The 27,956-nt window shown below is 55.5% G+C and overlaps 1 protein-coding gene across 1 annotated transcript in view; it reads right to left on the bottom strand.

Moving 5' to 3' along the window:
- Positions 1-27,775, bottom strand: part of vps51 (VPS51 subunit of GARP complex) — a 35,259-nt gene extending 7,484 nt beyond the window's left edge. Inside the window, exons 1-6 of the mRNA XM_059954905.1 lie at positions 27,770-27,775; positions 27,322-27,704; positions 25,798-26,527; positions 23,708-23,920; positions 9,310-9,528; positions 660-781 (exon numbers count right to left, since the gene is read on the bottom strand). Coding sequence (XP_059810888.1) covers positions 660-781; positions 9,310-9,528; positions 23,708-23,920; positions 25,798-26,527; positions 27,322-27,704; positions 27,770-27,775 — 1,673 coding nt within the window. The remainder of the gene's footprint in view (positions 1-659; positions 782-9,309; positions 9,529-23,707; positions 23,921-25,797; positions 26,528-27,321; positions 27,705-27,769) is intronic.
- Positions 27,776-27,956: the final 181 nt, after the last annotated feature.

Genomic DNA, 27,956 nt, shown 5'->3' on the forward strand with positions numbered 1-27,956 from the left:
AGGGAGAGGGGAAGGAGGGGAAGGAGGACAGCTGGAAGGTGATGGGTGAAGCCGGGTGGGTGGGAAAGGTAAAGGGCTGGAGAGGAAGGAATGTGATAGGAGAGGAGAAAGGGAAGGAGGAGGAGACCCAGGGAGAGGTGAGAAGCAACAGGTCAAAGTGGGGAACATAAGAAAAGGGGAGGGGGAGGGAGTTTTATTTTTTAAACTGGAAGAAATTGATGTGAACGCCATCAGTTTGGAGGCCACAAAGACAGATGTTGCTCCCTCACCCTGAGACTGGCCTCATCTTGGCATGTTGGGACGAGAATGGGAATGGGAATTTAGGCGGCTGGCCACCAGGAAGTTCTGATTTTGGCAGATGGAGAGGAGGTGCTCGACGACATGGTCCCGCCACGACGGGTCCCAGCGACGCGGAGGAGTCTGCACCGGGGGCATCGGAGACAACTGGCCGCGAAGCGTTGCCTCACATGCAAGGGCTGCTTGGGGGCATTTCTCTGGACGTTTGAACATACCTGGGATAAATAAATCTGAACTCGCAAGAAGCGAGACAGCGGCGCGGCGTGGCCTCGGACCAAGTGTTTCCCCTGTTCCCGATCCGACGGGGACGATTCCTGCCCCCCCCACAGCCCTCCCCTCTGCCTTCCCCACAGCGAGCCTACCTGGGGGTATAGCTGGGGGTGTAGCGTGACTGCTGCCGGGAGCTGCTGTACACGGAGAAGGTCCTCTTGCTCGAATCGCTGCTGTGCGCCTTCCTCACGCCTTCCTCGTACAGCAGTCCAACCTACGCGGAGTACGGGCAACACGGTTACAACGGGCCACAGCCGTTACAGAGTCACCCAGCACAGAGACAGGCCCGGTACCCCAAACACAGGGCACAGGTTCACAATAAAGGGACATCCATTTAGGATTCCGTGAGGAAAAGGTTAAATAGCTTTCCCCGCTTGGCATTTGCTCAAATGAAATGTTGTAAGACGGAATGGGGTTAGTCTGGAGTGGGATTGCTTTGAGAACCAGCCCATTGCAATATTTTGAGCATTGAGAGTACATGTCTACGGCCGTGATAATGGTGAAAGTCATGGTTGCCTGGGGAAGGTGACACCATTGTGCCAGAGCAGGTACCAAATGCATGGAACAGTACCGGTGTAAGCGGTTTTGAAGGGGTGTAAAAGGGGCGTCTTCCTGGAGCAAGGGGAGAGAGAGGCTGGGTCATGGCTGGTGGGTAGAAACATAGAGTCATAAAAAAAAGTACAGCACAGAAACAGGCCCTTCAGCCCATCAAGTCCATGCTGAGCCATTCAAACGGCCTACTCCCATCATCCTGCACCAGGACTATAGCCTTCCATACCTCTACTATCCACGTACCTTCCCAAACTTCTCTTAAACGTGGGAATCGAGCTCGCAAGCACCGTTTGTACCAGCAGCTCTTTCCACACTCTCACCACCCTCTGAGTGAAGAAGTTCCCCCTCACGTTCCCCTTAAACTTTTCACCTTTCACCCTTAACCTCTGGTTGTCGACCCACCCAACCTCAGTGGAAAAAGCCTGTTTGCATTTACCCCTCATAATTCTGTATACCTCTATCAAATCTCTCCTCAATCTTCTATGTTCCAAGGAATAAATTCCTAACTTATTGAGAGTAAGAGATTGGATGTTATGTTGGAGTTGTACAAGACGTTGATGAGGCCTCATTTGGAGTATTCTGGGCAGTTTCGGCCACCGACCTACGGGAGAGATGTAAATAAGGTTGAAAGAGCGCAGAGAAAATTTACAACAAGGATGTTGCCGGGTCTGGAGGACCCGAGTTAAATGGAAAGATTGGATAGGTTAAGAATCTACACTTGAGAACATGGAAGATTGAGAGCTTTGATAGAGGTATATAAAATTATGAGGGGTATACTATAGATGGGGTAAATGCAATCAGGCTTTTTCCACTGAGGTTGGGTGGGACTACAACTAGGGATATGGAGGGCTATGCAGGTCGATGGGAGTAGGCAATTTAAATGGTTTTCGGCACGGACTAAAAGGGCCAAAAGGCCTAATTCTGTTCTGCTCTTTAACACTATTCAACCTTTCCTGATAACTCGGGTCCTCCAGACCAAGCAACATACTTGTAAATTTTCTCTGCGCTCTTTCAACCTTATTTACATCTTTCCCACAGGTAGGTGATCAAAACCACACACAATACTCAAAGTAGACCTCACCAATGTCTTATACAACGTCAACATAACATCCCATCTCCTGAACAAATACATTAATTTATGAAGGCTACTGCGCCAAAAGCTTTCTTTACGAGACCATCTATCTGTGACACTACTTTCAAGGAATTATGGACCCGTACTCCTAGATCCCTCTGTTCTACCCACTCCTCAGTGCCGGACGGTTCACCGTGTAAGACCCACCCTGGCTGGTCCTGCTGAAGTGCAATACCTCACACTGGTCTGCATTAAATTCCATCTGCCATTTTTCAGCCCATTTTTCCAGATCCCACTGCAAGCCGCGAAAGTCTTCTTCAATGTCCGATACACTCCCAATCTTACTGTCTTCCGCAAATTTGCGGAAATCCAGTTAAACACATTATCATCCAGACCGTCGATATAGATCACAAACAACAACGGGCCCAGCACTGATCCCTGTGGCACTCCACTTGTCACAGGCGTCCAGTCAGAGAGACAACTCTCTACTACCACTCTCTGGCTTCTCCCACAGAGCCAGTGTCTGATCCAATTTACTACCTCACCCTGAATGCCGAGCGACTGAACCTTCTTGACCAGCCTCCCATGTGAGACCTTGTCAAATGCCTTACTAAAGTAGACAACATCCACTGCCTTGTGCTCATCAACTTTCCTGGTAACTTCCTTGAAAAACTCTGAGATTGGTCAGACATGACTTGTCATGCATGAAGCCTTGCTGACTATTCCTAATCAGTCCACATCCAGCCAAACATTCATATATCCAGTCCCTTAGAATACCTTTTAATAACTTTCCCGCTACTGATGTCAGACTCGCCAGCCTACAATTTCCTGGTTTACTTTTAGAGCCCTTCTTAAACAGCAGAAAAACTTTGGCAATCTTCCAATCCTCTGCTACCTCTCCTGTGGCAAAGGATGATTTAAATATCTCTGCCAGGGCTCCGGCAATTTCTGTGCCTGCTTCCCGCAACGTCCAACAAACACTTTGTTAAGCCCTGAGGATTTATCCACCTTAATTTGCTTAAGACAGCGAACACCTCTGCCTCTGTGATCTGTATAGGTGCATGAAGTCAATGTTGCGTTGCCTCACCTCCACAGACTGTGTCTAACTCTTGAGTACAGACAGATGCAAACTATTCATTTAAGGTCTCCCCCACCCGTTTTAGCTCCACACATAGATTACCATTCTGGTTTTCCAGAGGACCAATTTTGTCCCTTACAATCCTTTTGCTCTTAACATATCTGAAGTATACCTCGGGATTCTCTTTCCCCTTGTCTGCTGGGCAATCTCACACCCTCTTAGCCGTCCTGATTTCTTATACTCCATAAACACCTCATCTGTCCCTAGCCGGCTATGCACCTCCTTTTTTTTTTCCTTAACGGGGCCTCAACCTCTCTTGAAAACCGAGGTTCCTTGCACTTGTTATCTTTACCTCTTATTCTGACAAGCACTTTGTACCCTCAAAATTGCACTTTTGAAGGCCTCCCATTTCCCTTTGGCAGGAAACAGCCCGCCCCAATCCACACCTGCCAGATCCTTTCTGGTACCATCAAAATTGGCCCTTCTCCAATTTAGAATCTCAACCCGCAGACCAGACCAATCTTTTTGCACATTTACTTTGAAACCAATGGCATTATGACCATTGGATGCAAAGTGTTTCCCTGCACAAATTTCTGTCACCTGTCCCGTCTCATTGCCTCGTAGCAGATTCAGTATCAAACACTCTCTCAGTGGGGCTTCTCTGAACTGATGAAGGGAACGTTCCCCAACACATTTGACAAACTCTACCCCATCTCGTCCTTTAACAGTCTGGGAGACAGAGTCAACATGTGGAAAGCTGCTATAACAACCAGACGTTTCTTGCAACAGTCTGCGATCTCTTTACAAATCTGGTCCCCTGAATCCCACAGGGTGCTGGGTGGTCTGTAACATAGCCCCATTAACGTGGTCTTACCTTTCTTATTTCTATGCCTCACTAGACAAGCTCTTCAGTCTGTTCCGAACACTGCCATGACGTTTTCCCCTGACGAGGAACGCCACCCCTCCTCCCTTAATCCCTCCCACTTTGTCACGTCTAAAGACATGGAAACCCCAGAATACCAAGCTGCCAGTCCTGCCCCTCCTGCAGGTGCTGCTCCATGCCCTGAGCTCACCTGCCTTTCCTGCATTGAAATACACGCAGCTCAGGTCACCGGTCACATCCTTTGATTCCTGACTTTGAGGTCTTAACAACATCTGCCTCCACAACCTCTCCACTAACTGTCCCGATGCTCTGGTTTGTCTTCCCGCAACTCTAGCTTAAACCCCACACCGGCAAACCGTCCCACTAGGATATTAGTCCCCTCCAGTTCAGGTGTAATCCATCCCTTCCCTGGAAGAGAGCCCAATGATCCAAAAATCTGATGCCCTCCCTCCTGCAGCAACTCCTTAGCCACATATTAAACTGTATAATCTTCCTACATCTGGCCTCACTACCACATTGCACGGGTAGCAATCCTGAGATCACAACCCTGGAGGTTCTGCCCCTTAACTTCGCACTTCGCTCCCTTTGCAGAACCTTTACAAAACTGTTCCAGTTCATCAATATCTCTGGAATACCTTGAATTAACAGTCCTCTTCAGGTCCTGCCACAGCATCCTAATTGGGTTAAGGTCTGTTGTTGATTTAATCTTGTGGTCAGGTCTTTGTCTTGTTGCATCATCCAACTTCTATGAAGCTTCAGGTGACGGACCACTACTCCAAAATTCTCCTGTAAAATGTCTTGTTACAATTTTGAATTCATCGTTCCCTCAATGATTGCGAGTTGTCCAGGCCCTGAGGCAGCAAAGCAACCCCACGCCACCATGCTCCTCCCACCTCGCTTCACAGTGGGGATGAGGTTTTGGTGTTGGTGTGCACGGCCCTTTTTCCTCTGTCTCATCTGACCACAGAACACTGTCCCAAAAGTGTTGCAGAACATCCAGGTGGCCTTTTGCAAACTTGAGATGTGTGGCAATACTTTTTTTTTTGGAGAGCAGTGGTTTCCTCCATGGTGTCCTTCCATGAACTCCATTCTTGTTCAGTGGTTTTCTTACAGTGGACACGTGAACAGAGACTTTAGCAAGTTTGAGAGATTTCTGCAGGTCTTTTCCCCATATGCTTGGCTTCTTCTTCACCTCCTTCAGCACTGCACGTTGTGCTCTTGGTGTGAACTTTCCAGGATGCTCATTCCCAGGGAGAGTAGCAACAGTACTGAACTTCCTCCATTTGCAGACAATTTCCCTAATGTGCACCTGATGAACACTCAGGTCTTTAGAAATGCTTTGGTAACCTCTTCCAGCTTCATGCACCTCGACAATTCTTCTTCTGAGGTCCTCCGAAAGTTGTTTTGATCGAGACATGGTGCATGTCAACAGATCTTTGGTGAGACGAGCAGGCTCTGTCAGTAACCCGACTTTGTGTCTTTTTACAGGGCAGGGCACCTCTACAACCCCACACCTCCAATCTCATTGATTGGAACACCCGACTCCAAATAGCTTTTGCAGAAAGCATTACCCCTGAAGGTCACATACTTTTCTTGAGTCCAGACTGTGAATGTTCAAATGGTGTACTCAGTATCTATGAGATTTGCCTGTTATGACTTTAGACAGATTGTATGTGTCTTATTGTGATTTAGGGAAAGACCAGACCACATTTTATGAGTCATTAATGCAGACAACCAAGTTGTTGCAAAGGGCTCACAACTTTCTCTTGCAACTGTAACATTCGGGAATCTCATTCTTCTCCAAAGAACCTCCTTTCTTGTTCCCTTAACTAATGATTCCACTACCGCCACAGCTCGCTTCCCTTCTGAACGAGAGTCGGACTCAGTGCCAGGGAGCTGACTGCTGGTAGGTCATTCTCCACAACAGTATCCTGATGAAGGGTCTCGGCCCGGGTGCTGCCTGGCCTGCTGAGTTCTTCCAGCATTGTGTACATATTCAGTATCCAAAGTATCCTGTTGTTGAGGGGGGTGGCCACAGGGGTACTCTGCACTGGCTCTTTACTCTTTGGGTGTAACTCCCTCTGCATATGTCCTATCTATCGCGCCCCCCCCTCCCCAGCCTCCCGAATGATCCGGAGTTCATCCAGTTCCAGCTCCAACTCCTTAACGAGGAACGCTGGATTCTGCAGCCAGATGCACTTCTTGCGGGGACACTGGAGGTCCACGTGCCTTCATCCCGTGAGAGAAGCATTCCACTATCCTGTCTGCCATCTCTGCCGTCCGAACAGAGCTAGCGTAAAGGGGGAAGGCAAAAACTCTACCTCGAGTCAGATGTGCTGGCATTGGAGTTCGTACAGAGGCACACGTGGATGAAAGGGTTAATGTACCAGGAGCGTTTGATGGCTCTGTGCCCGTACTCACCAGAGTCTCATCCAACACGTGGAACAACAATGCATCTTCCGCTGGCTGGGTGAGGTTCAAGGGAACGGTGGATATACATGCATCCGGAACTGTGTTGGCCAGATGGCATCGGAGCAGAATTAGGCCATTCGGCCCATCGACTCAGCTCTGACATTCCATCACGCCCCATTTATCCCTCTCTTCCCCATTCTCCTGCCTTCTCCCTGCAACCTTTGACACCCTGACTAATCAAGAATCTATCAACCTCCCAATGACATGATCTCCACAGCCGTCTGTGGCCATGAATTCCACAGATTCACTACTCTATGGCTAAAGAAATTCCTTCTCATCTCTGTTCTAAATGGATGTCCCTCTGAGGCTGTGTACCCTGGTCCTAGACTTCCCACTATAGGAAACATCCTCTCCACATCCACTCTATCTGTGTCCTCTGGTCCCAGACTCCCCCACTATAGGAAACATCCTCTCCACATCCACTCTATCTGTGCCCTCTGGTCCTGGACTCCCCCACTATAGGAAACATCCTCTCCACATCCACTCTATCTGTGCCCTCTGGTCCCAGACTCCCCCACTATAGGAAACGTCCTCTCCACATCCACTCTATCTGTGTCCTCTGGTCCTAGACTCCCCCACTACAGGAAACATCCTCTCCACATCCACTCTATCTGTGTCCTCTCGTCCACATTGTCAAGGCCTTTCAATATTCGGTAGGTTTCAATGAGATCCCCCCCCTCACCCCCATTCTTCAAAACTCCAGTGTTTAGGCCCAGTGCTCCTCAGTTCCTGCACAGATCACACTTTTCTCCAGGAGTCACTGTCAGGAAGTCGGGGAAGGTACAGTCGTCATCATTGGGGGTTCAGCTGAAGAGAGGGTGAGCAGATTCAAGCTCCTGCGTGTCAGCAACTCTGAAGATCTACCCGGAGCCCAACATGTCGATGGAATTATCAAGAAGGCACCATCCTTTGTCAATTAAAGTAAAGTAAAATTGGATAGGTATATGCACAGGAAAGGAATGGAGGGTTATGGGTTGAGGGCAGGTCGGTGGGACTAGGTGAGAGTAAGCATTCGGCACGGACTAGAAGGGCCTGTTTCCGTGTTGTAATAGTTATATGATTCGGTACAGGGTACACGGCACAGGTTCAGGAAACAACTGCTCAGTCAGCTCCATCATGGGCACCAGCCTCCCCAGTATCGAAAACATCTTCAAAAGGCGGTGCCTCAGAAATCCGGCGTCCAACACCCAGAACCTGCTCTCCTCTCACTGCTGCCATCAGGGAGGGGGTTTGGGTTAGGGACCCCCATCACCCAGAACCTGCCCTCCTCTCACTGCTACCATCAGGGAGGGGGTTAGGGTTAGGGACCCCCATCACCCAGAACCAGCCCTCCTCTCACTGCTGCCATCAGGGAGGGGGTTAGGGTTAGGGACCCCCATCACCCAGAACCTGCCCTCCTCTCACTGCTGCCATCAGGGAGGGGGTTAGGGTTAGGGACCCCCATCACCCAGAACCTGCCCTCCTCTCACTGCTGCCATCAGGGAGGGGGTTAGGGTTAGGGACCCCCATCACCCAGAACCTGCCCTCCTCTCACTGCTGCCATCAGGGAGGGGGTTAGGGTTAGGGACCCCCATCACCCAGAACCTGCCCTCCTCTCACTGCGACCATCAGGGAGGGGGTTAGGGTTAGGGACCCCCATCACCCAGAACCTGCCCTCCTCTCACTGCTGCCATCAGGGAGGGGGTTAGGTTAGGGACCCCCATCACCCAGAACCTGCCCTCCTCTCACTGCGACCATCAGGGAGGGGGTTAGGGTTAGGGACCCCCATCACCCTGCACCTGCCCTCCTCTCACTGCTACCATCAGGGAGGGGGTTAGGGTTAGGGACCCCCATCACCCAGAACCTGCCCTCCTCTCACTGCGACCGTCAGGGAGGGGGTTAGGGTTAGGGACCCCCATCACCCAGAACCTGCCCTCCTCTCACTGCTGCCATCAGGGAGGGCGTTAGGGTTAGGGACCCCCATCACCCAGAAACTGCCCTCCTCTCACTGCGACCATCAGGGAGGGGGTTAGGGTTAGGGACCCCCATCACCCAGAACCTGCCCTCCTCTCACTGCGACCATCAGGGAGGGGGTTAGGGTTAGGGACCCCCATCACCCAGAACCTGCCCTCCTCTCACTGCGACCATCAGGGAGGAGGTACAGGAGCCTGAAGACACACACTCAGCGATTCAGGAACAGCTTCTTCCCCTCTGCCATCAGGGAGGAGGTACAGGAGCCTGAAGACACACACTCAGTGATTCAGGAACAGCTTCTTCCCCTCTGCCATCAGGGAGGAGGTACAGGAGCCTGAAGACACACACTCAGTGATTCAGGAACAGCTTCTTCCCCTCTGCCATCAGGGAGGAGGTACAGGAGCCTGAAGACACACACTCAGCGATTCAGGAACAGCTTCTTCCCCTCTGCCATCAGGGAGGAGGTACAGGAGCCTGAAGACACACACTGAATGATTCAGGGACAGCTTCTTCCCCTCTGCTGTCAGATTTCTGAACGGTCTATGAACGCTATAATCACTATTTGCTCTCCAGTTATTTTTTAAAATATACAGTATTTTATGTATTGCATTTTACTGCTGCCAAAAAACAAATTTCACGACAGGTCAGTGACAATTAACCTGATTCTGATACCACAACCCGGTCAGCCTCTCTCCTATCGCTGTTTGGTTCCCATGGTGACCGCGTCCTCACCTGCACGTCGATGGAGGTGATGTCCTCCACCACCCTCTTCATCACGGCCCGCACGTTGCGCGGTTCGATGGTGTTGATCCAGTCACGCGTCTCCACGCTCTTGCGCAGCATCTGCGAGACGTTCAGTCCCTGCACCTTCACGTAGTGGTTCAGGAGCCGCTGGGCTGACTCACGGGCGTCCGCGCACAGCACCGTCACCGGCGTCACGAGCGAATGGTCCTGCAAGGTGCGGAGAAGAGAGTCAGACAGAGAGTGAGGCTCCGTCCACACCGTCCCAACACTCACACACACTCCACACCTACCCAACACTCACCCTTCCTCCACACCGTCCCATCACACACTCCCTGCACACCGTCCCATCACTCACACACACTCCACACCGTCCCAACACTCACCCTTCCTCCACACCGTCCCATCACACACACACACTCCACACCGTCCCATCACACACTCCCTACACACCGTCCCAACACTCACACACACTCCACACCTACCCAACACTCACCCTTCCTGCACACCGTCCCATCACACACTCCCTGCACACCGTCCCATCACTCACACACACTCCACACCTTCCCAACACTCACACACACTCCACACCGTCCCAACACTCACACACACTCCACACCGTCCCAACACTCACACACACTCCACACCGTCCCAACACTCACACACACTCCACACCGTCCCAACACTCACACACACTCCACACCGTCCCAACACTCACACACACTCCACACCGTCCCAACACTCACACACACTCCACACCGTCCCAACACTCACACACACTCCACACCGTCCCAACACTCACACACACTCCACACCGTCCCAACACTCACACACACTCCACACCGTCCCAACACTCACACACAATCCACACCTTCCCAACACTCACACACACTCCACACCGTCCCAACACTCACACACACTCCACACCGTCCCAACACTCACACACACTCCACACCGTCCCAACACTCACACACACTCCACACCGTCCCAACACTCACACACACTCCACACCGTCCCAACACTCACACACACTCCACACCGTCCCAACACTCACACACACTCCACACCGTCCCAACACTCACACACACTCCACACCGTCCCAACACTCACACACACTCCACACCGTCCCAACACTCACACACACTCCACACCGTCCCAACACTCACACACACTCCACACCTTCCCAACACTCACCCTTCCTCCACACCGTCCCATCACACACTCCCTGCACACCGTCCCAACACTCACACACACTCCACACCGTCCCAACACTCACACACACTCCACACCGTCCCAACACTCACACACACTCCACACCGTCCCAACACTCACACACACTCCACACCGTCCCAACACTCACACACACTCCACACCGTCCCAACACTCACACACACTCCACACCGTCCCAACACTCACACACACTCCACACCGTCCCAACACTCACACACACTCCACACCGTCCCAACACTCACACACACTCCACACCGTCCCATCACACACTCCCTCCACACTGTCCCATCACACACTCCCTGCACACCGTCCCATCACACACTCCCTGCACACCGTCCCAACACTCACACACACTCCACACCGTCCCATCACACACTCCCTGCACACCGTCCCAACACTCACACACACTCCACACCGTCCCATCACACACTCCCTGCACACCGTCCCATCACACACTCCCTGCACACCGTCCCAACACTCACACACACTCCACACCGTCCCAACACTCACACACACTCCACACCTTCCCAACACTCACACACACTCCACACCTTCCCAACACTCACACACACTCCACACCTTCCCAACACTCACCCTTCCTCCACACCGTCCCATCACACACTCCCTACACACCGTCCCATCACTCACACACACTCCACACCTTCCCATCACTCACACACACTCCACACCGTCCCAACACTCACACACACTCCACACCTTCCCAACACTCACACACACTCCACACCTTCCCAACACTCACCCTTCCTCCACACCGTCCCAACACACACTCCCTGCACACCGTCCCAACACTCACACACACTCCACACCGTCCCATCACACACTCCCTCCACACCGTCCCAACACTCACACACACTCCACACCTTCCCAACACTCACACTCCCTCCACACCTTCCCAACACTCACCCTTCCTCCACACCGTCCCATCACACACTCCCTACACACCGTCCCATCACTCACACACACTCCACACCTTCCCATCACTCACACACACTCCACACCGTCCCAACACTCACACACACTCCACACCTTCCCAACACTCACACACACTCCACACCTTCCCAACACTCACCCTTCCTCCACACCGTCCCAACACACACTCCCTGCACACCGTCCCAACACTCACACACACTCCACACCGTCCCAACACTCACACACACTCCACACCGTCCCAACACTCACACACACTCCACACCGTCCCAACACTCACACACACTCCACACCGTCCCAACACTCACACACACTCCACACCGTCCCAACACTCACACACACTCCACACCTTCCCAACACTCACACTCCCTCCACACCGTCCCATCACACACTCCCTACACACCGTCCCATCACTCACACACACTCCACACCGTCCCAACACTCACACACACTCCACACCGTCCCATCACACACTCCCTCCACACCGTCCCATCACACACTCCCTGCACACCGTCCCATCACACACTCCCTGCACACCGTCCGATCACTCACACACACTCCACACCGTCCCATCACTCACACACACTCCACACCGTCCCATCACACACTCCCTCCACACCGTCCCAACACTCACACACACTCCACACCTTCCCAACACTCACACTCCCTCCACACCTTCCCAACACTCACCCTTCCTCCACACCGTCCCATCACACACTCCCTCCACACCGTCCCAACTCTCACACACACTCCACACCTTCCCAACACTCACACACACTCCACACCTTCCCAACACTCACACACACTCCACACCTTCCCAACACTCACCCTTCCTCCACACCGTCCCAACACACACTCCCTGCACACCGTCCCAACACTCACACACTCCACACCTTCCCAACACTCACACTCCCTCCACACCGTCCCATCACACACTCCCTACACACCGTCCCAACACTCACACACACTCCACACCTTCCCATCACACACTCCCTGCACACCGTCCCATCACACACTCCCTGCACACCGTCCCAACACTCACACACACTCCACACCTACCCAACACTCACCCTTCCTCCACACCGTCCCAACACTCACACACACTCCACACCTTCCCAACACTCACACACACTCCACACCGTCCCAACACTCACACACACTCCACACCGTCCCAACACTCACACACACTCCACACCGTCCCAACACTCACACACACTCCACACCGTCCCAACACTCACACACACTCCACACCGTCCCAACACTCACACACACTCCACACCGTCCCATCACTCACACACACTCCACACCTTCCCAACACTCACACACACTCCACACCGTCCCATCACTCACACACACTCCACACCGTCCCATCACTCACACACACTCCACACCTTCCCAACACTCACACACACTCCACACCGTCCCATCACTCACACACACTCCACACCTTCCCAACACTCACACACACTCCACACCGTCCCAACACTCACACACACTCCACACCGTCCCAACACTCACACACACTCCACACCGTCCCAACACTCACACACACTCCACACCGTCCCAACACTCACACACACTCCACACCGTCCCAACACTCACACACACTCCACACCGTCCCAACACTCACACACACTCCACACCTTCCCAACACTCACCCTTCCTCCACACCGTCCCATCACACACTCCCTGCACACCGTCCCAACACTCACCCTTCCTCCACACCGTCCCATCACACACTCCCTGCACACCGTCCCAACACTCACCCTTCCTCCACACCGTCCCATCACACACTCCCTCACTCCGTCCCAACACTCACACTCCCTCCACACCGTCCCATCACACACTCCCTACACACCGTCCCAACACTCACACACACTCCACACCTTCCCATCACACACTCCCTGCACACCGTCCCAACACTCACACACACTCCACACCGTCCCATCACACACTCCCTACACACCGTCCCAACACTCACACACACTCCACACCTTCCCAACACTCACCCTTCCTCCACACCGTCCCATCACACACTCCCTACACACCGTCCCAACACTCACACACACTCCACACCTTCCCAACACTCACCCTTCCTCCACACCGTCCCATCACACACTCCCTGCACACCGTCCCATCACTCACACACACTCCACACCGTCCCAACACTCACCCTTCCTCCACACCGTCCCAACACTCACACACACTCCACACCGTCCCAACACTCACACACACTCCACACCTTCCCAACACTCACATACACTCCACACCGTCCCAACACTCACACACACTCCACACCGTCCCATCACACACACACACTCCACACCGTCCCATCACACACTCCCTACACACCGTCCCAACACTCACATACACTCCACACCTTCCCAACTCTCACCCTTCCTCCACACCGTCCCAACACTCACACACACTCCACACCTTCCCAACACTCACACACACTCCACACCGTCCCATCACACACTCCCAGGGTCAGACACAGAGTGAATCTCCCTCCACACCGTCCCATCACACACTCCCGGGGTCAGACACAGAGTGAATCTCCCTCCACACCGTCCCATCACACACTCCCGGGGTCAGACACACAGTGAAGCTCCCTCCACACTGTCCCATCACACACTCCCGAGGTCAGACAGAGAGTGAAGCTCTCTCCACACTGTCCCATCACACACTCCCGGGGTCAGACACAGAGTGAATCTCCCTCCACACCGTCCCATCACACACTCCCGGGGTCAGACACACAGTGAAGCTCCCTCCACACTGTCCCATCACACACTCCCGAGGTCAGACAGAGAGTGAAACTCCCTCCACACCGTCCCATCACACACTCCCGGGGTCAGACACAGAGTGAAGCTCCCTCCACTCCGTCCCATCACACACACACGGGGTCAGACACAGAGTGAAGCTCCCTCTATACACTCCCGGGGGTCAGACACAGAGTGAAGCTCCTTCCACACCGTCCTATCACACACTCCCGGGGTCAGACACAGAATGAAGCTCCCTCCACACCGTCCCATCACACACTCCAGGGGTCAGACACAGAGTGAAGCTCCCTCCACACCGTCCCATCACACACTCCAGGGGTCAGACACAGAGTGAATCTCCCTCCACACAGTCCCGTCACACACTCCCGGGGTCAGACATAGAGTGAATCTCCCTCCACTCCGTCCCATCACACACTCACGGGGTCAGACACAGAGTGAAGCTCCCTCTATACACTCCCGGGGTCAGACAGAGTGAAGCTCCTTCCACACCGTCCCATCACACACTCCCGGGGTCAGACACAGAGTGAAGCTCCTTCCACACCGTCCCATCACACACTCCCGGGGTCAGACACAGAGTGGAGCTGTTCTGATTGCGCTGGGAGAAATCGGGGAAAAACTACTTTATGAAGGTCTTGAATTGCTTGGAAATTGGTTGCAACGTCCCTTGAACATCTAAGTGAGCGGCTGGTTTAGAGTGGAAGCTTCGTTTGGAGTTTTTCTGCCAGTTTGGACGGGGTTCGTTGACGGCTTCGAACTGCGTAACACCCTGCTGTGGCGGCTGGCAGCTCGCCGGGAAGCAGTTTCGCTCCCAAAACCGGAGGCAAACGACGTTGCTTGGCCCCACTGACATCGGGGCAACCTCCTTCCATCTCTATCGTCAGGATTCTCGTTCGGTGTTGGAGCCGAACCGTCGTTTGAGACGTCTCGACCTCTCACAGCCTGGAGTTTCTGCGGGACTAACGGAGCCTTTCCTGGCGTTGGAATTTCTGGCACGGAGCCAGCAAGGTACTGTCGAGTACAAACTTTTCCCGCCAGTTACTCAACTCACACCGAGACTTTACAACCAGCACCACCGTATCATTCTCGATTCAGACACATAAGTAACATGCGGACCAGTCTGCAGGGAGTCGCAGGCCTTCGGGGAGTTATGCAAAGGCGGCTGCCTCTCTGCCCTCGGACAACGCCCTGTTTCGGACGGTGAAAGTTGAACGCGGGGTGCAATGTATTTTGCGAACTGGAACTACGCTGGAAAAGTGCGCGGAGGCCATGGAGGACTTGTTGGGGAGAGATGGTGTTTTGGCCGCTGAGAAGGAGTTCAGGAAGGCGGTGTTTTACCTGAGGAATGATGAGTTGGTGCATCGGGCCCTCAGTAGAGGGATCACGGTGGAGAACATCTTTTTACAGATGGAGCTCGTGACAGCTCCCACACAGCACATCGTCCTCGGTCAAGTACAGCCTTTCATCCCCAACGAGGACCTGCTTCCCGCACTGGCCCGCTTGGGGCAAGTACGGTCAGAGATAACTGCCATCAGGCACAAATTCAGGAAGCGCACCCTCCGGACCGTAATCTCTTTCCGGCGACAGGTATTCATGAAACTGGAAAGGGAGGATGAAGTTGAGGGCCGGTTTACTGTCCGGCACGAGGGGGTAGATTATCAGGTGTATTGGAGCTCTGAGCGCCCACAGTGCCATGCGTGCGGGGAGGTGGGACTGTCCTAGCACCCGAAAACCCAGGGAGTCCACTTCAGGAACTTGTGCCCCAGCTACCTCTGCCCCTGATCCCATCCCTGCTCCTACACCTGTGCCGACCCCTGCTCCTGCCCCTGACCCTGTCTCTAACCCTGCCCCTATTCGTACGTCTGCTCCTACCCCTGTGGTTCAGGCGGGTGATCCTGGGGCTACGTGTGGGGAGGTTCAGGCAAGGGACGGGGTGGAGTCCGGGCGGGGCAAGAAAGTGAGGAAGAAGTCGAAACACGTGAAGAAGTCGGCCCCCGAGACCACAGAGCTCACGCCCATTTGCCCTGAGGTGGAAAGGGAGGCTCAGGGAAGAGCACGGTTGGACGGGGCGATAGGAGCGGAGAGTACCGCTCTGTTGGTGCATTCCGCACCTGTGTGCTCCTCCGGCTTGAAGAGGAGATGGGATTGTTCCCCCAATAGGGCAGAGAATGCAGATGAGGGGGAGTCCCAGAAAGGGGTGGGGATCCGGGTGGGAGTTGTGTCTAACCCTGAATCCCCAGATGTAGACACCAGTCCTGGGGTGGGTGGTGTGGATGTGCATGAAGCTAGTGCTGGGCCTGTTTGCACAACCAAAACAGACCTGGAGCCCTCCACCCGGGACTTAGCAGTCAGCGCCTCCCTGGAGGCAAATGTATTAAGTAGTACAGGTGGAGAGGAGACCAGGCTCTCTCACTGTCAGCATCAGGCTGCCAGTGAATCCATTGGGCCAGAGCTGCTGGGATCCCCTTCATGCCTGTCTCCTGGGGAGGGTGATGTAACCTGCATGCCGACCCTATCAACTATTGGCCTGCAGGGAGTCCCTTGGGATTTTCCCTCCATCGTCACAACTGTGGGTAAGACTGCTGTGAGGTGGAGCGGGAAGGTATAGGGGAGGTACCCGCTGTGCAGTGTAGGTTACAGGGGCAGCCACCTTATACACCACATGAGGAGGACGGTGGGGGAATCTGTCTGCAGTGAGGGATTGGAGGGGGATTCATTTGACAGCGAGACAATGGACATCCTCACCCCTCCAGAGAAGTCCCCATTGATACCTGTGGAGAAGATCAGAGAGTTTATTCACTCCTCTGTTGGTGCAAAGCATCGGCCTAAACTAGCCTCGCTTCGCTGGCCTAGCATGCCGAGGCTGGTGAAGTCCCTGAGGGTCATCCTCAGACGGAAGGGGAAGGGGAAGAGGAATGCTGTGTCAGGGAATGACAGGCGGCAGCTGAAATCCTTCCTGGATGACCTGGTGCGGGACATCAGGATGAAAAGCAGCCTCGCTCCTTCGGGAGATGGTGGGTCACAGGGTAGCGATGGTAGCAGTCGGGCCCGGAAAGCAAAGGATATTCTCAGTTTTCTTCGGGAGAGAGCGGCTGAGGGCGCCATCGCTCTCAGTGGGAAGGGGACTGGTGCTGAGGCCTAGTGTGCTCCCGACATGAAGCTTACCATAGCTAGACTCAATGTAAACGGTAGCAGGGGCTCTCTCCGCAGGTATAACAATCTCTCAGTCCTCAGGGACGGGAGATACGCGGTGAGTTTCCTGCAGGAAACCCATACCACCCCAGGAGACGAGTCCGCTTGGCTCCTGGAGTGGCAGGGCGGGGTCTACATGAGTCACCTTAGCTCCAACTCTAGTGGGGTGGCGATCCTGTTGGCCCCAACCTTCCGGCCAGAAATCGTAGGAGTCCAGGATGTTGTGCCCGGCCGTCTGCTCCAACTGGCTGTGCGCCTGGATGGTGTACCGTTACATTTTATCAACGTGTCCGCTCCGAGGCGCGGGGTGATGCAGACGCGCCTATTCTGTCAGCTGTCCACCTTGCTGAGTTCCATCGACCCGGGGGACTGCGTCATCCTGGGGGAGACTTCAACTGTACCCTCGAGGTGGAGGACCGCTCGGGCCTCCAACGCGACCCAGCATCGGCGAAAAAGTTAAAGGAGCTAGTCGGCTCCTTTGACTTGGTGGACAGCTGGCAGAATCTTCACCCCGACTCTAGCGCCTTCTCCAGAAGATCTAGAGAGGGGGGTTCCTGGATAGACCGCCTATATATCTCTCGGGCTTATGTCTCCCGCGTGTCGGCGTCCTCCATGTGGCCGGTGTCGTGCTCGGATCATCACCTTGTGTGGATGGAATTTACTCCTCTGCACCCTCGGGTGGGATCCGGGTATTGGCACTTTAACAACCGGCTGCTGGAGGACAGCCGATTCCGGGATTCATTCCGAGCGTTCTGGGCCACCTGGAGAGGGAGACGGAGAGAGTTTGGCTCCCTACGGCTGTGGTGGGATGTGGGCAAGGCCCACACCCGGTTTTTATGTCGGGAGTACACGAGGGGGTCGACAAAGAGGCGGGGCTCTGAGATTGAGCGGCTTGAGAGAGCGTTGCTTGACCTAGAGTCCCGTCTTGGTCCGACCGGTGGAGACCATCAAACGTGGCAGGAACACCAGAAGAAGGACGCACTCAGGAATCTGCAGCTTCAGCAGTCCCGTGGTGCGTATGTGAGGTCGCGGATCCAAATGCTGCAAGATTTGGACCGCGGCTCACTCTTCTTCTACTCATTGGAGAAGTGGCGGGGAGTTCAAAAGCAGCTGGTGGAGCTACCAGCTGCTGATGGCTCCTCCATCACGAATCCTGACGGAATTATCGAAGAAGTCCGCACTTTCTATCGGTCCTTATTCTCACCGGATCCGTCAAATGCGGGGGCGTGCAGTGAGGTCTGGGAAGATTTGCCAAAGGTCAGCCCTGATGACGCAGCGCATCTGGACGCCTCCCTGACTGGGGAGGAGCTGTCTGCTGCCCTTCGGCAACTCCGGAGGGGTAAATCCCCTGGCTTAGATGGTCTGAGTGTGGAGTTTTATCAGGCTTTTTGGGATGTCCTGGGGGTCGATTACAGCCTTGTTCTAGGGGAGAGCCTAGTCACTCTCATGGCGGAGAGCTGTCGTGGTCCTGCTGCCCAAGAAGGGAGACCTTCGCCTGCTAAAGAACTGGCGCCCGGTCTCCCTCTTGTGCGCGGACTACAAGATCTTCGCCCGGGCAATGGCCAACCGTCTTGGTTCAGTACTGAGACAGGTGATTCATCCTGACCAATCTTACACAGTCCCGGGTCGCTCCATCCAGGACAATGTCCACCTAGTACGGGACCTGATCCACCTGCACCAGGAGACTGGGTCCCTGGCAGCGTTTCTTTCTCTTGACCAGGAGAAGGCGTTTGACCGGATAGACCACAGTTTCCTGGTGGGCACTCTGCAGGCCTTTGGGCTCGGACCACACTTTGTGGCCCGAGTTCGGCTCCTCTACTGTACCGCAGAGTGCCTTGTTAAGGTCAATGGATCACTGGCAGCACCCATTCCCTTCAGGAGAGGAGTACGTCAGGGGTGCCCCATGTCCGGTCAATTGTATGCGATCTGTGTCGAGCCATTCCTGAGCCTCCTACGGCGAAGACTGACAGGTCTGGTTCTGCATGAACCGGACATGGAGGTCGTCCTCTCGGCCTACGCCGATGATGTACTCCTCATGATGACAGATCCCAATGACCTGCGGAAGATGCGCGAGTGCCAAGATGTTTTCTCGGCGGCATCCTCCGCCAGGATCAACTGGGCGAAATGTTCCGGACTCTTAGTGGGTCAGTGGCAGGTGGACTCCCTGCCGGAGGAGATGAGAGCTTTTGAGTGGAGTACTAGGCGTCTCCTCTATCTGGGAGTCTACCTGAGTCCTTCTGGGGAGACCTGGCTGGCGAACTGGCAGGACCTGGAGACGAAAGTCATGGCCCGGCTGGGGCGCTGGTCAGGCCTTCTCAGGGTGCTTTCCTATCGAGGCAGGGTGGTGGTCATAAACCAGCTGGTGGCCTCCATGTTGTGGTATCGGATGGTCACCTTGGCCCCTCCTGCCCCGTTTGTTGCAAGACTGCAGAGGAAATTAGTGGACTTCTGGGGCAACAGGAAACACTGGGTCTCTGCAGCGGTTTTGAGTCTCCCAGTGGGAGAGGGCGGACAGTCGCTGGTGTGCGTCCGAACGCAGCTGGCGGCTCTCCGCCTCAGGACTCTGCAGAGATTCCTGTACGCCGAGCACCCTCCCAGGTGGCACGTGTTGGCGACTTTCTTCCTCCGGAGGGGCTGCTGTCTTCATGAAGACATGCAGCTACCACCGGCGGGTGTCAGCCGTACTGCTTTGCGGAGTCTGCCCGGCTTCTATCAGGACCTACTGAGAGTTTGGAACATGGTCGCCTCAGGCCGGGAATCCCCTCCTCAGGCGGAGGGTGGGGTCCTGGCCGACCCTTGCCCTACCTCAGTGGCTGTCGGTGCGGCTCAGTTGTGTGGACCGACTCAGGCCGAGCTGCTGGTCGGGCCCAGACCCCGCAATCTTCTCCGGGAGCCGTGTCCACACAACTTGAGCCGTCTCTCATCGATACCCACAGTCCCATTCAGGGATGCAAGTAGGAGGTATCTGTATGGGCTGCTACTCCACATCCTCCACTTCCTTGCCCTTGTCCACCATCCCGACACACCATGGCGGTCGGTCCTTCCACCCAGAGGTGAGGAGGGTCCCCACTGGAAGTCCCTTTATGCTGGGGTTCTTCCCATGCACCTGGGGGATCTCGGCTGGAGGGTACTGCATAGGGCAGTGCCCTGCAATAAGTTTTTCAGTTTGTACATGGACTTCCCACCCACATGCCCACTTCTGCGGGCTGGAGGAGACCGTGTACCACATGTACATGGAGTGTGTGAGCCTGCAGCCTCTTTTTGCATATTTGCGTGGGCTGCTTCTCGCCTTCTGGCTGCATTTTAGTCCCACCCTGTTTATATATGGTCATCCAGTAAGGAAGGGGGCATGGAGGGATGAGGATGTCCCAGTCAACTTGCTCCTGGGGCTGGCGAAATCCGCCATCCGTGGGTCTTGGAAACGGGTGGCGGGAGGATCTCCCCGGGCAGACTGCCTGGCGATGTTTAGGGGGTATGTTCGTGCCCGGGTAACTATTGAAAAAGAACACTCGCAGTCCACAGCGGCCTTGAAGGAGTTTCGAGACCGTTGGGCTCCGCGGGGTGTAAATGCCATCGTGGATAGAGATGGCAACATTCTGGTGTAAAGTCTATTGTCTATTTGTAGTGCAGTAATTGTGTTTGCCACTGATTTGTATATATTGTATAGCACCGATATTTGTAATAAAGAATTTTGTAATTAAAAAAAAAAGGGTCAGACACAGAGTGACGCTCCCTCCACACCGTCCCATCACACACTCCCGGGGTCAGACACAGAGTGAATCTCCCTCCACACCGTCCCATCACACACTCCCAGGGTCAGACACAGAGTGAAGCTCCCTCCACACCGTCCCATCACACACTCCCGGGGTCAGACACAGAGTGAATCTCCCTCCACACCGTCCCATCACACACTCCTGGGGTCAGACACAGAGTGAAACTCCCTCCACACCGTCCCATCACACACTCCCGGGGTCAGACACAGAGTGAAGCTCCCTCCTCACCGTCCCATCACACACTCCCGGGGTCAGACACAGAGTGAATCTCCCTCCACACCGTCCCATCACACACCCCCGGGGTCAGACACAGAGTGAATCTCCCTCCACACCGTCCCATCACACACTCCTGGGGTCAGACACAGAGTGAAACTCCCTCCACACCGTCCCATCACACACTCCCGGGGTCAGACACAGAGTGAAGCTCCCTCCTCACCGTCCCATCACACACTCCAGGGGTCAGACACAGAGTGAAGCTCCCTCCACACCGTCCCATCACACACTCCCGGGGTCAGACACAGAGTGAAGCTCCCTCCACACAGTCCCGTCACACACTCCCGGGGTCAGACACAGAGTGAATCTCCCTCCACACCGGCCCATCACACACTCCCGGGGTCAGACACAGAGTGAAGCTCCCTCCACACCGTCCCATCACACACTCCCGGGGTCAGACACAAAGTGACGCTTCCTCCACACTGTCCCATCACACACTCCCGGGGTCAGACACAGAGTGAATCTCCCTCCACACCGTCCCATCACACACTCCCGGGGTCAGACACAGAGTGAATCTCCCTCCACACCGTCCCATCACACACTCCCGGGGTCAGACACAGAGTGAATCTCCCTCCACACCTTCCCATCACACACTCCCGGGGTCAGACACAGAGTGAAATTCCCTCCACACCATCCCATCACACACTCCCGGGGTCAGACACAGAGTGAAATTCCCTCCACACCGTCCCATCACACACTCCCGGGGTCAGACACAGAGTGAATCTCCCTCCACACCGTCCCATCACACACTCCCGGGGTCAGACACAAAGTGAATCTCCCTCCACAGCGGCCCATCACACACTCCCGGGGTCAGACACAGAGTGAATCTCCCTCCACACCGTCCCATCACACACTCCCAGGGTCAGACACAGAGTGAATCTCCCTCCACAGCGGCCCATCACACACTCCCGGGGTCAGACACAGAGTGAATCTCCCTCCACACCGTCCCATCACACACTCCTGGGGTCAGACACAGAGTGAATCTCCCTCCACAGCGCCCATCACACACTCCCGGGGTCAGACACAGAGTGAATCTCCCTCCACACCGTCCCATCACACACTCCAGGGGTCAGACACAGAGTGAAGCTCCTTCCACACCGTCCTATCACACACTCCCGGGGTCAGACACAGAGTGAATCTCCCTCCACACCGTCACATCACACACACCCGGGGTCAGACACAGAGTGAATCTCCCTCCACACCGTCCCATCACACACTCCCGGGGTCAGACACAGAGTGAATCTCCCTCCACACTCTCCCGGGGTCAGACACAGAGTGAATTTCCCTCCACACTCTCCCGGGGTCAGACACAGAGTGAATTTCCCTCCACACCGTCCCATCACACACTCCCGGGGTCAGACACAGAGTGAATTTCCCTCCACACCGTCCCATCACACACACCCGGGGTCAGACACAGAGTGAATCTCCCTCCACACCGTCCCATCACACTCTCCCGGGGTCAGACACAGAGTGAATCTCCCTCCACACCCTCCCATCACACTCTCCCGGGGTCAGACACAGAGTGAATCTCCCTCCACACCGTCCCATCACACACTCCCGGGGTCAGACACAGAGTGAATCTCCCTCCACACCGTCCCATCACACACTCCTGGGGTCAGACACAGAGTGAATCTCCCTCCACACCGTCCCATCACACACTCCCGGGGTCAGACACAGAGTGAATCTCCCTCCACACCGTCCCATCACACACTCCTGGGGTCAGACACAGAGTGAATCTCCCTCCACACCGTCCCATCACACACTCCCAGGGTCAGACACAGACTGAATCTCCCTCCACACTGTCCCATCACACACTCCCGGGGTCAGACACAGAGTGAATCTCCCTCCACACCGTCCCATCACACACTCCCGGGGTCAGACACAGAGTGAATCTCCCTCCACACCGTCCCATCACACACTCCCGGGGTCAGACACAGAGTGAATCTCCCTCCACACCGTCCCATCACACACTCCTGGGGTCAGACACAGAGTGAATCTCCCTCCACACCGTCCCATCACACACTCCTGGGGTCAGACACAGAGTGAATCTCCCTCCACACCGTCCCATCACACACTCCCGGGGTCAGACACAGAGTGAATCTCCCTCCACACCGTCCCATCACACACTCCCGGGGTCAGACACAGAGTGAAGCTCCCTCCACGCTATTCAATCTGAGGAAGGTGGGTAACACCGACCTGGCCAAGGAACTGCTCGTCAGTCAGCGTGAGGATGTAGCTGATGGTGGATGTCTCGTAGTCGAGGCAGAGGCGGCTGAGCAGTAGCAGCAGGCCGGGCGGCGTTGAGCTCTTCTCGCCGGTGGTCTCGCAGAACTGCCGCGCTGTCTGGCACACGTGTCTAATGAAGGCGACGATGAGACCCTCGCGCACACCCTGGCTACAGAACTCCCCCTGGGGGGGGGGGGGAGAGAGAGGGAGAGGGAGAGGGGTGGGAGAGAGAGGGGGGAGAGAGGGGGGGGAGAGGGAGGGGAGGGGGGAGGGAGGGGGGAGGGAGGGGGGAGGGAGGGGGGAGGGAGGGGGGAGGGAGGGGGGAGGGAGGGGGGAGGGAGGGGGGAGGGAGGGGGGGAGAGGGGGGGAGAGGGGGAGAGGGGGAGAGGGGGAGAGGGGGAGAGGGGGAGAGGGGGAGAGGGGGAGAGGGGGAGAGGGGGAGAGGGGGAGAGGGGGAGAGGGGGAGAGGGGGAGAGGGGGAGAGGGGGAGAGGGGGAGAGGGGGGAGAGGGGGAGAGGGGGAGAGGGGGAGAGAGAGAGAGAGAGAGAGAGAGAGAGAGAGAGAGAGACATCAGCTCATCTCCCTGAACCTGCGACTTCCCAGTAGCTTCCAAAACCTTCCCGATACTGCCTTCTCCCGGCACCCTCCAGGCAGGTCAGGGCAGTATGCACGGTCAGCAGGCGGCTCCCCCTCCACATGGCCGATGAGTACAAGGGAACGTCAGAGACAGACACAGTTTGGCACCAGCATCATCGCAGGAGTTGCCAGTCAGCATTGAACTCAGCGTAGGACTGCCTCAGGGACTCCAGCTCCGATTTTTCCCCTCGGGGTTCACTCCCGAAGCCTTCCCCGTGGGTGGGCATAGCCATAAAGCAGCGGAGGTTTGAGATCGGAGTTTTCCTTCTCTGAGATGAGCTGCCGACCAGGGCTGACGAGCCCCATCTGCCCGGAGCAACTGTTTTTGAAGGGACCAGGAACCCGCCTTTGTCCCTTCTCCTGTCAGTAGAAACGGTTCCACTGGGCTTGGTAGCTAAGCCACACGTGAAGGTCAGGGGCTGGACTGGGTTGTCTGAGACATTGGGGTATTTAATAGGCAATGTAGAAACATAGAAAACGTACAGCACAATACAGGCCCTTCGGCCCACTATGCTGTGCCAAACGTACTTAATTTTGAAATTACCTAAGATTACCCATAGCCCTCTATTTTTCTAAGCTCCATGTACCTATCCAGGAGTCTCTTAAAAGACCCTATCGTATTCGCCTCCACCACCGTCGCCAGCAGCCCATTCCACGCAGTCACCACTCTCTGCGTAAAAAACTTACCCCTGACATCTCCTCTGTACCTACTCCCCAGCATCTTAAACCTGTGTCCTCTTGTGGCAACCATTTCAGCCCTGGGAGAAAGCCTCCGACTATCCACACGATCAATGCCTCTCATCATCACAGTGGGAGTTCATAAGATCAGAGGACAACGGAGAAGAATTAAGCAATTCGGCCCATCGAATCTGCTCCAACCTTCCATCATGGCTGATTTATTATCTATCTCAACCTCAGTCTCCTGCCTTCTCCCTGTCGCCCTGACTAATCAAGAACCTTGAGCCTCTGCTTTAAGTATACCCTTTGCCATCTGTGGCAATGAATTCCACAAATTCACCACCCTCTGGCTCAAGAAATTCATCCCCATCTCCATTCTGGAAGGGCACCCCTCTATTCTGAAGCTGTGCCCTCTTGTCTTAGACTCCCCCCAACCAAAGGAAACGTTCGCCCCACATTCACTCTATCCAGACCTTTCACTATTCGATTGGTTTCAATGAGATCACCCCTCATTCTTCGAAACTCCAGTGAGTACAGGCCCGGAGCCATCAATCACTCCTCACGTGTTAACCCTTTCATTCCCAGAATCATTCTCGAGCACCCTCTCCAATGTCAGCACGTCAATCCTTCCTTAAGGGGCCCAAACCCCTCACCATATTCAAAGGACAGTTGGGTTAGAGAGGGGCAGACAAACAGGAAACGGGGGCTGGGATGTCAGCGTGAAGCTCCCCCCGCAGCACTCTCACCTTGAAGAAAGGCTTGTCGGAAAAGGTGATGTCCTTGGCGATGAAAAGGTGGACGGACGCCAGCACCGACTTGACCTGGTTCAGCAGGGAGGCAGAGAGGGTGGCGAGCAGCTCCGACAGGCCGGGTCCGTCCTTGCCCAGAACGCGGGGCGCGGCGAGCGACTGCCGCACGTCGGTCAGCGAGTCGGCCAGGAAGCCGCGCAGCGCCTCCAGGTACTGGCCGAGGCGCCCGCAGGCAGCGCGCGCCACGATCTCCGCTCCCTCGGCCCCCAGCCCCGAGCCGGGCAGCAGCCTCTCGACCGCCTGCAGCCGGCGGTGGACGCGGTCCAGGCCCCGGACCAGCAGCGAGTTGTCCGCCACGCCCCTCTCGGCCGCCACACGCCCCTCCACCAGCTCAAAGTAGCAGCCCATCAGCTGGCGGACGAAAGCCTGGAGCTTGGCGTTGGCCATGGGCGCCACATCGCTCCCGGACGCGGCCGGCCGCCGGACGAAGAGCTCCTGGTAGGAGGCGATGAGCAGGCAGGTGTCGCTGACGAAGCCGTGGCAGCCGGCGTCCACGAACTCCAGGAAGTCGGCGGAAGGGGGGGAGGACTCCAGGGCCCGCAGGTGCCCCTCCAGCCGGCTGCGGGCGTGGGACAAGAACTCGTCGCACAGCGACTCGGCCGGCTCCTCCAGGCGCAGCAGCAAGTCCACGCACCCGGCCAGCTGCTGGGCGCTCGAGCCGCCCTCCCTAGGGTGGGGGTCGACAGGGACAGTGGTCAGCCAGACGGACGGGGTAAGAGGGGAGAGGTTGACGGCTCGTAGGGGGACGAGGGAGGGAGCGGAGAGAGAGCACAACAGGCGACGGGGGGGGGGGGGGGGCAAGGGAGTACGTGAAGGACAGAGGGAGAGGGACTGAGGGACTAGGGGAGGGAGGGAGAAAGGAAGCAATGAACTACTCCCTCACCCCCTACCCCCCAGCCCCAGCAAGTCCACACAGGGAAAGTTCTGTACTGAAGGCCATTCAACCCTTTGGGCTGTACTGGCTTCCCTATAACCAAGCAGCACAAACCCTTTTCCAGTCGAATGACAACTACTGAGTCACTGAACGGGACGGCGCAGAAAGAGGCCATTCAGCCCACTCACCCATGCTAACCATGTGAAAAAACTCTTGCCTCAGATCCTCCCCCCTTAACCTCCTTGCTCTCTCTTGCCACAGATGGAAAAGTCTCTAACTGTCCGTTAGACATAGAAGCAGAATTAGGCCATTCAGCCCATTGAATCCGTTCTGCCGTTTCATCATGGCTGATTTATTTTCCCTCCCAACCCCATTCTGCTGCCTTCTCCCCGTAACCTTTGACGCCCTGACTAATTCAGAACTCATCAACCTCAGCCTTCGTGCGGAAACGAATTCCACAATGCATGGACGGGAGAGTTATGGGTGGCTATGGTTTGGGTCTAGGCAAGGACTAGATGGGCTGCGGGCTCTATGAGTGGGAGTGGGCAGGAGGCGGGAGGAGAGGTCACGAGCGGGCGCTCCTGCACCTGAACTGGACGCGGAGCCGGTGGGCGAGGTCGGCCATGATCTTGCTGCAGTCGTTGTGGATGCCCTGGAAGGAGGGCATCAGCTGGTACTGCAGCAGAACGGAGCGAGCCTTGGTGTAGTAGCGCACCGCCTGCCCGTACGCCTCCAGCTCCACGCACTTCTTCAGCCGGGCAGGCAGCTCGAACAGGAACTGTAGCTTGCGCAGGAGAGCGTGCACGCCTGGAATACAAGAAAACGGGGGAACCGTCACTGAGCCGCTCGGCCCAACCGGTCTGCGCCAAACGATGTTCCAATTCCCATCGGGTTCTAACACCTTCCCAAACCCCCCTCTCTTTCCTCTTCCCAGATCCTTTCCCCAAAGTCCACACCTTTCTCCCTGTAACTGTCACATAATCCCCAGCTCTCTGATCCGACCATCCAAATTCCCAATGTTTTCCAAAACCTTGCTGTCATGCCCCAATTCCTCCTCCTCCCAATTCCCAGTGCCTTCTAAAACTTTGTCGTCCAGCTCTCTCTCCTCCTAACTGCCCCAACACTTCCCCACCACCTCTCCAACCCAACCATCCCAATATTTTCCAAAACCTTCCTGTCACATCCCAATTCCTCCACTTCCCAATTCCTCCTTCTCCCAATT

The sequence above is a fragment of the Hypanus sabinus genome, chromosome 31 (assembly GCF_030144855.1).
Source record: "Hypanus sabinus isolate sHypSab1 chromosome 31, sHypSab1.hap1, whole genome shotgun sequence".
In the NCBI taxonomy this organism is placed as follows: domain Eukaryota; kingdom Metazoa; phylum Chordata; class Chondrichthyes; order Myliobatiformes; family Dasyatidae; genus Hypanus; species Hypanus sabinus.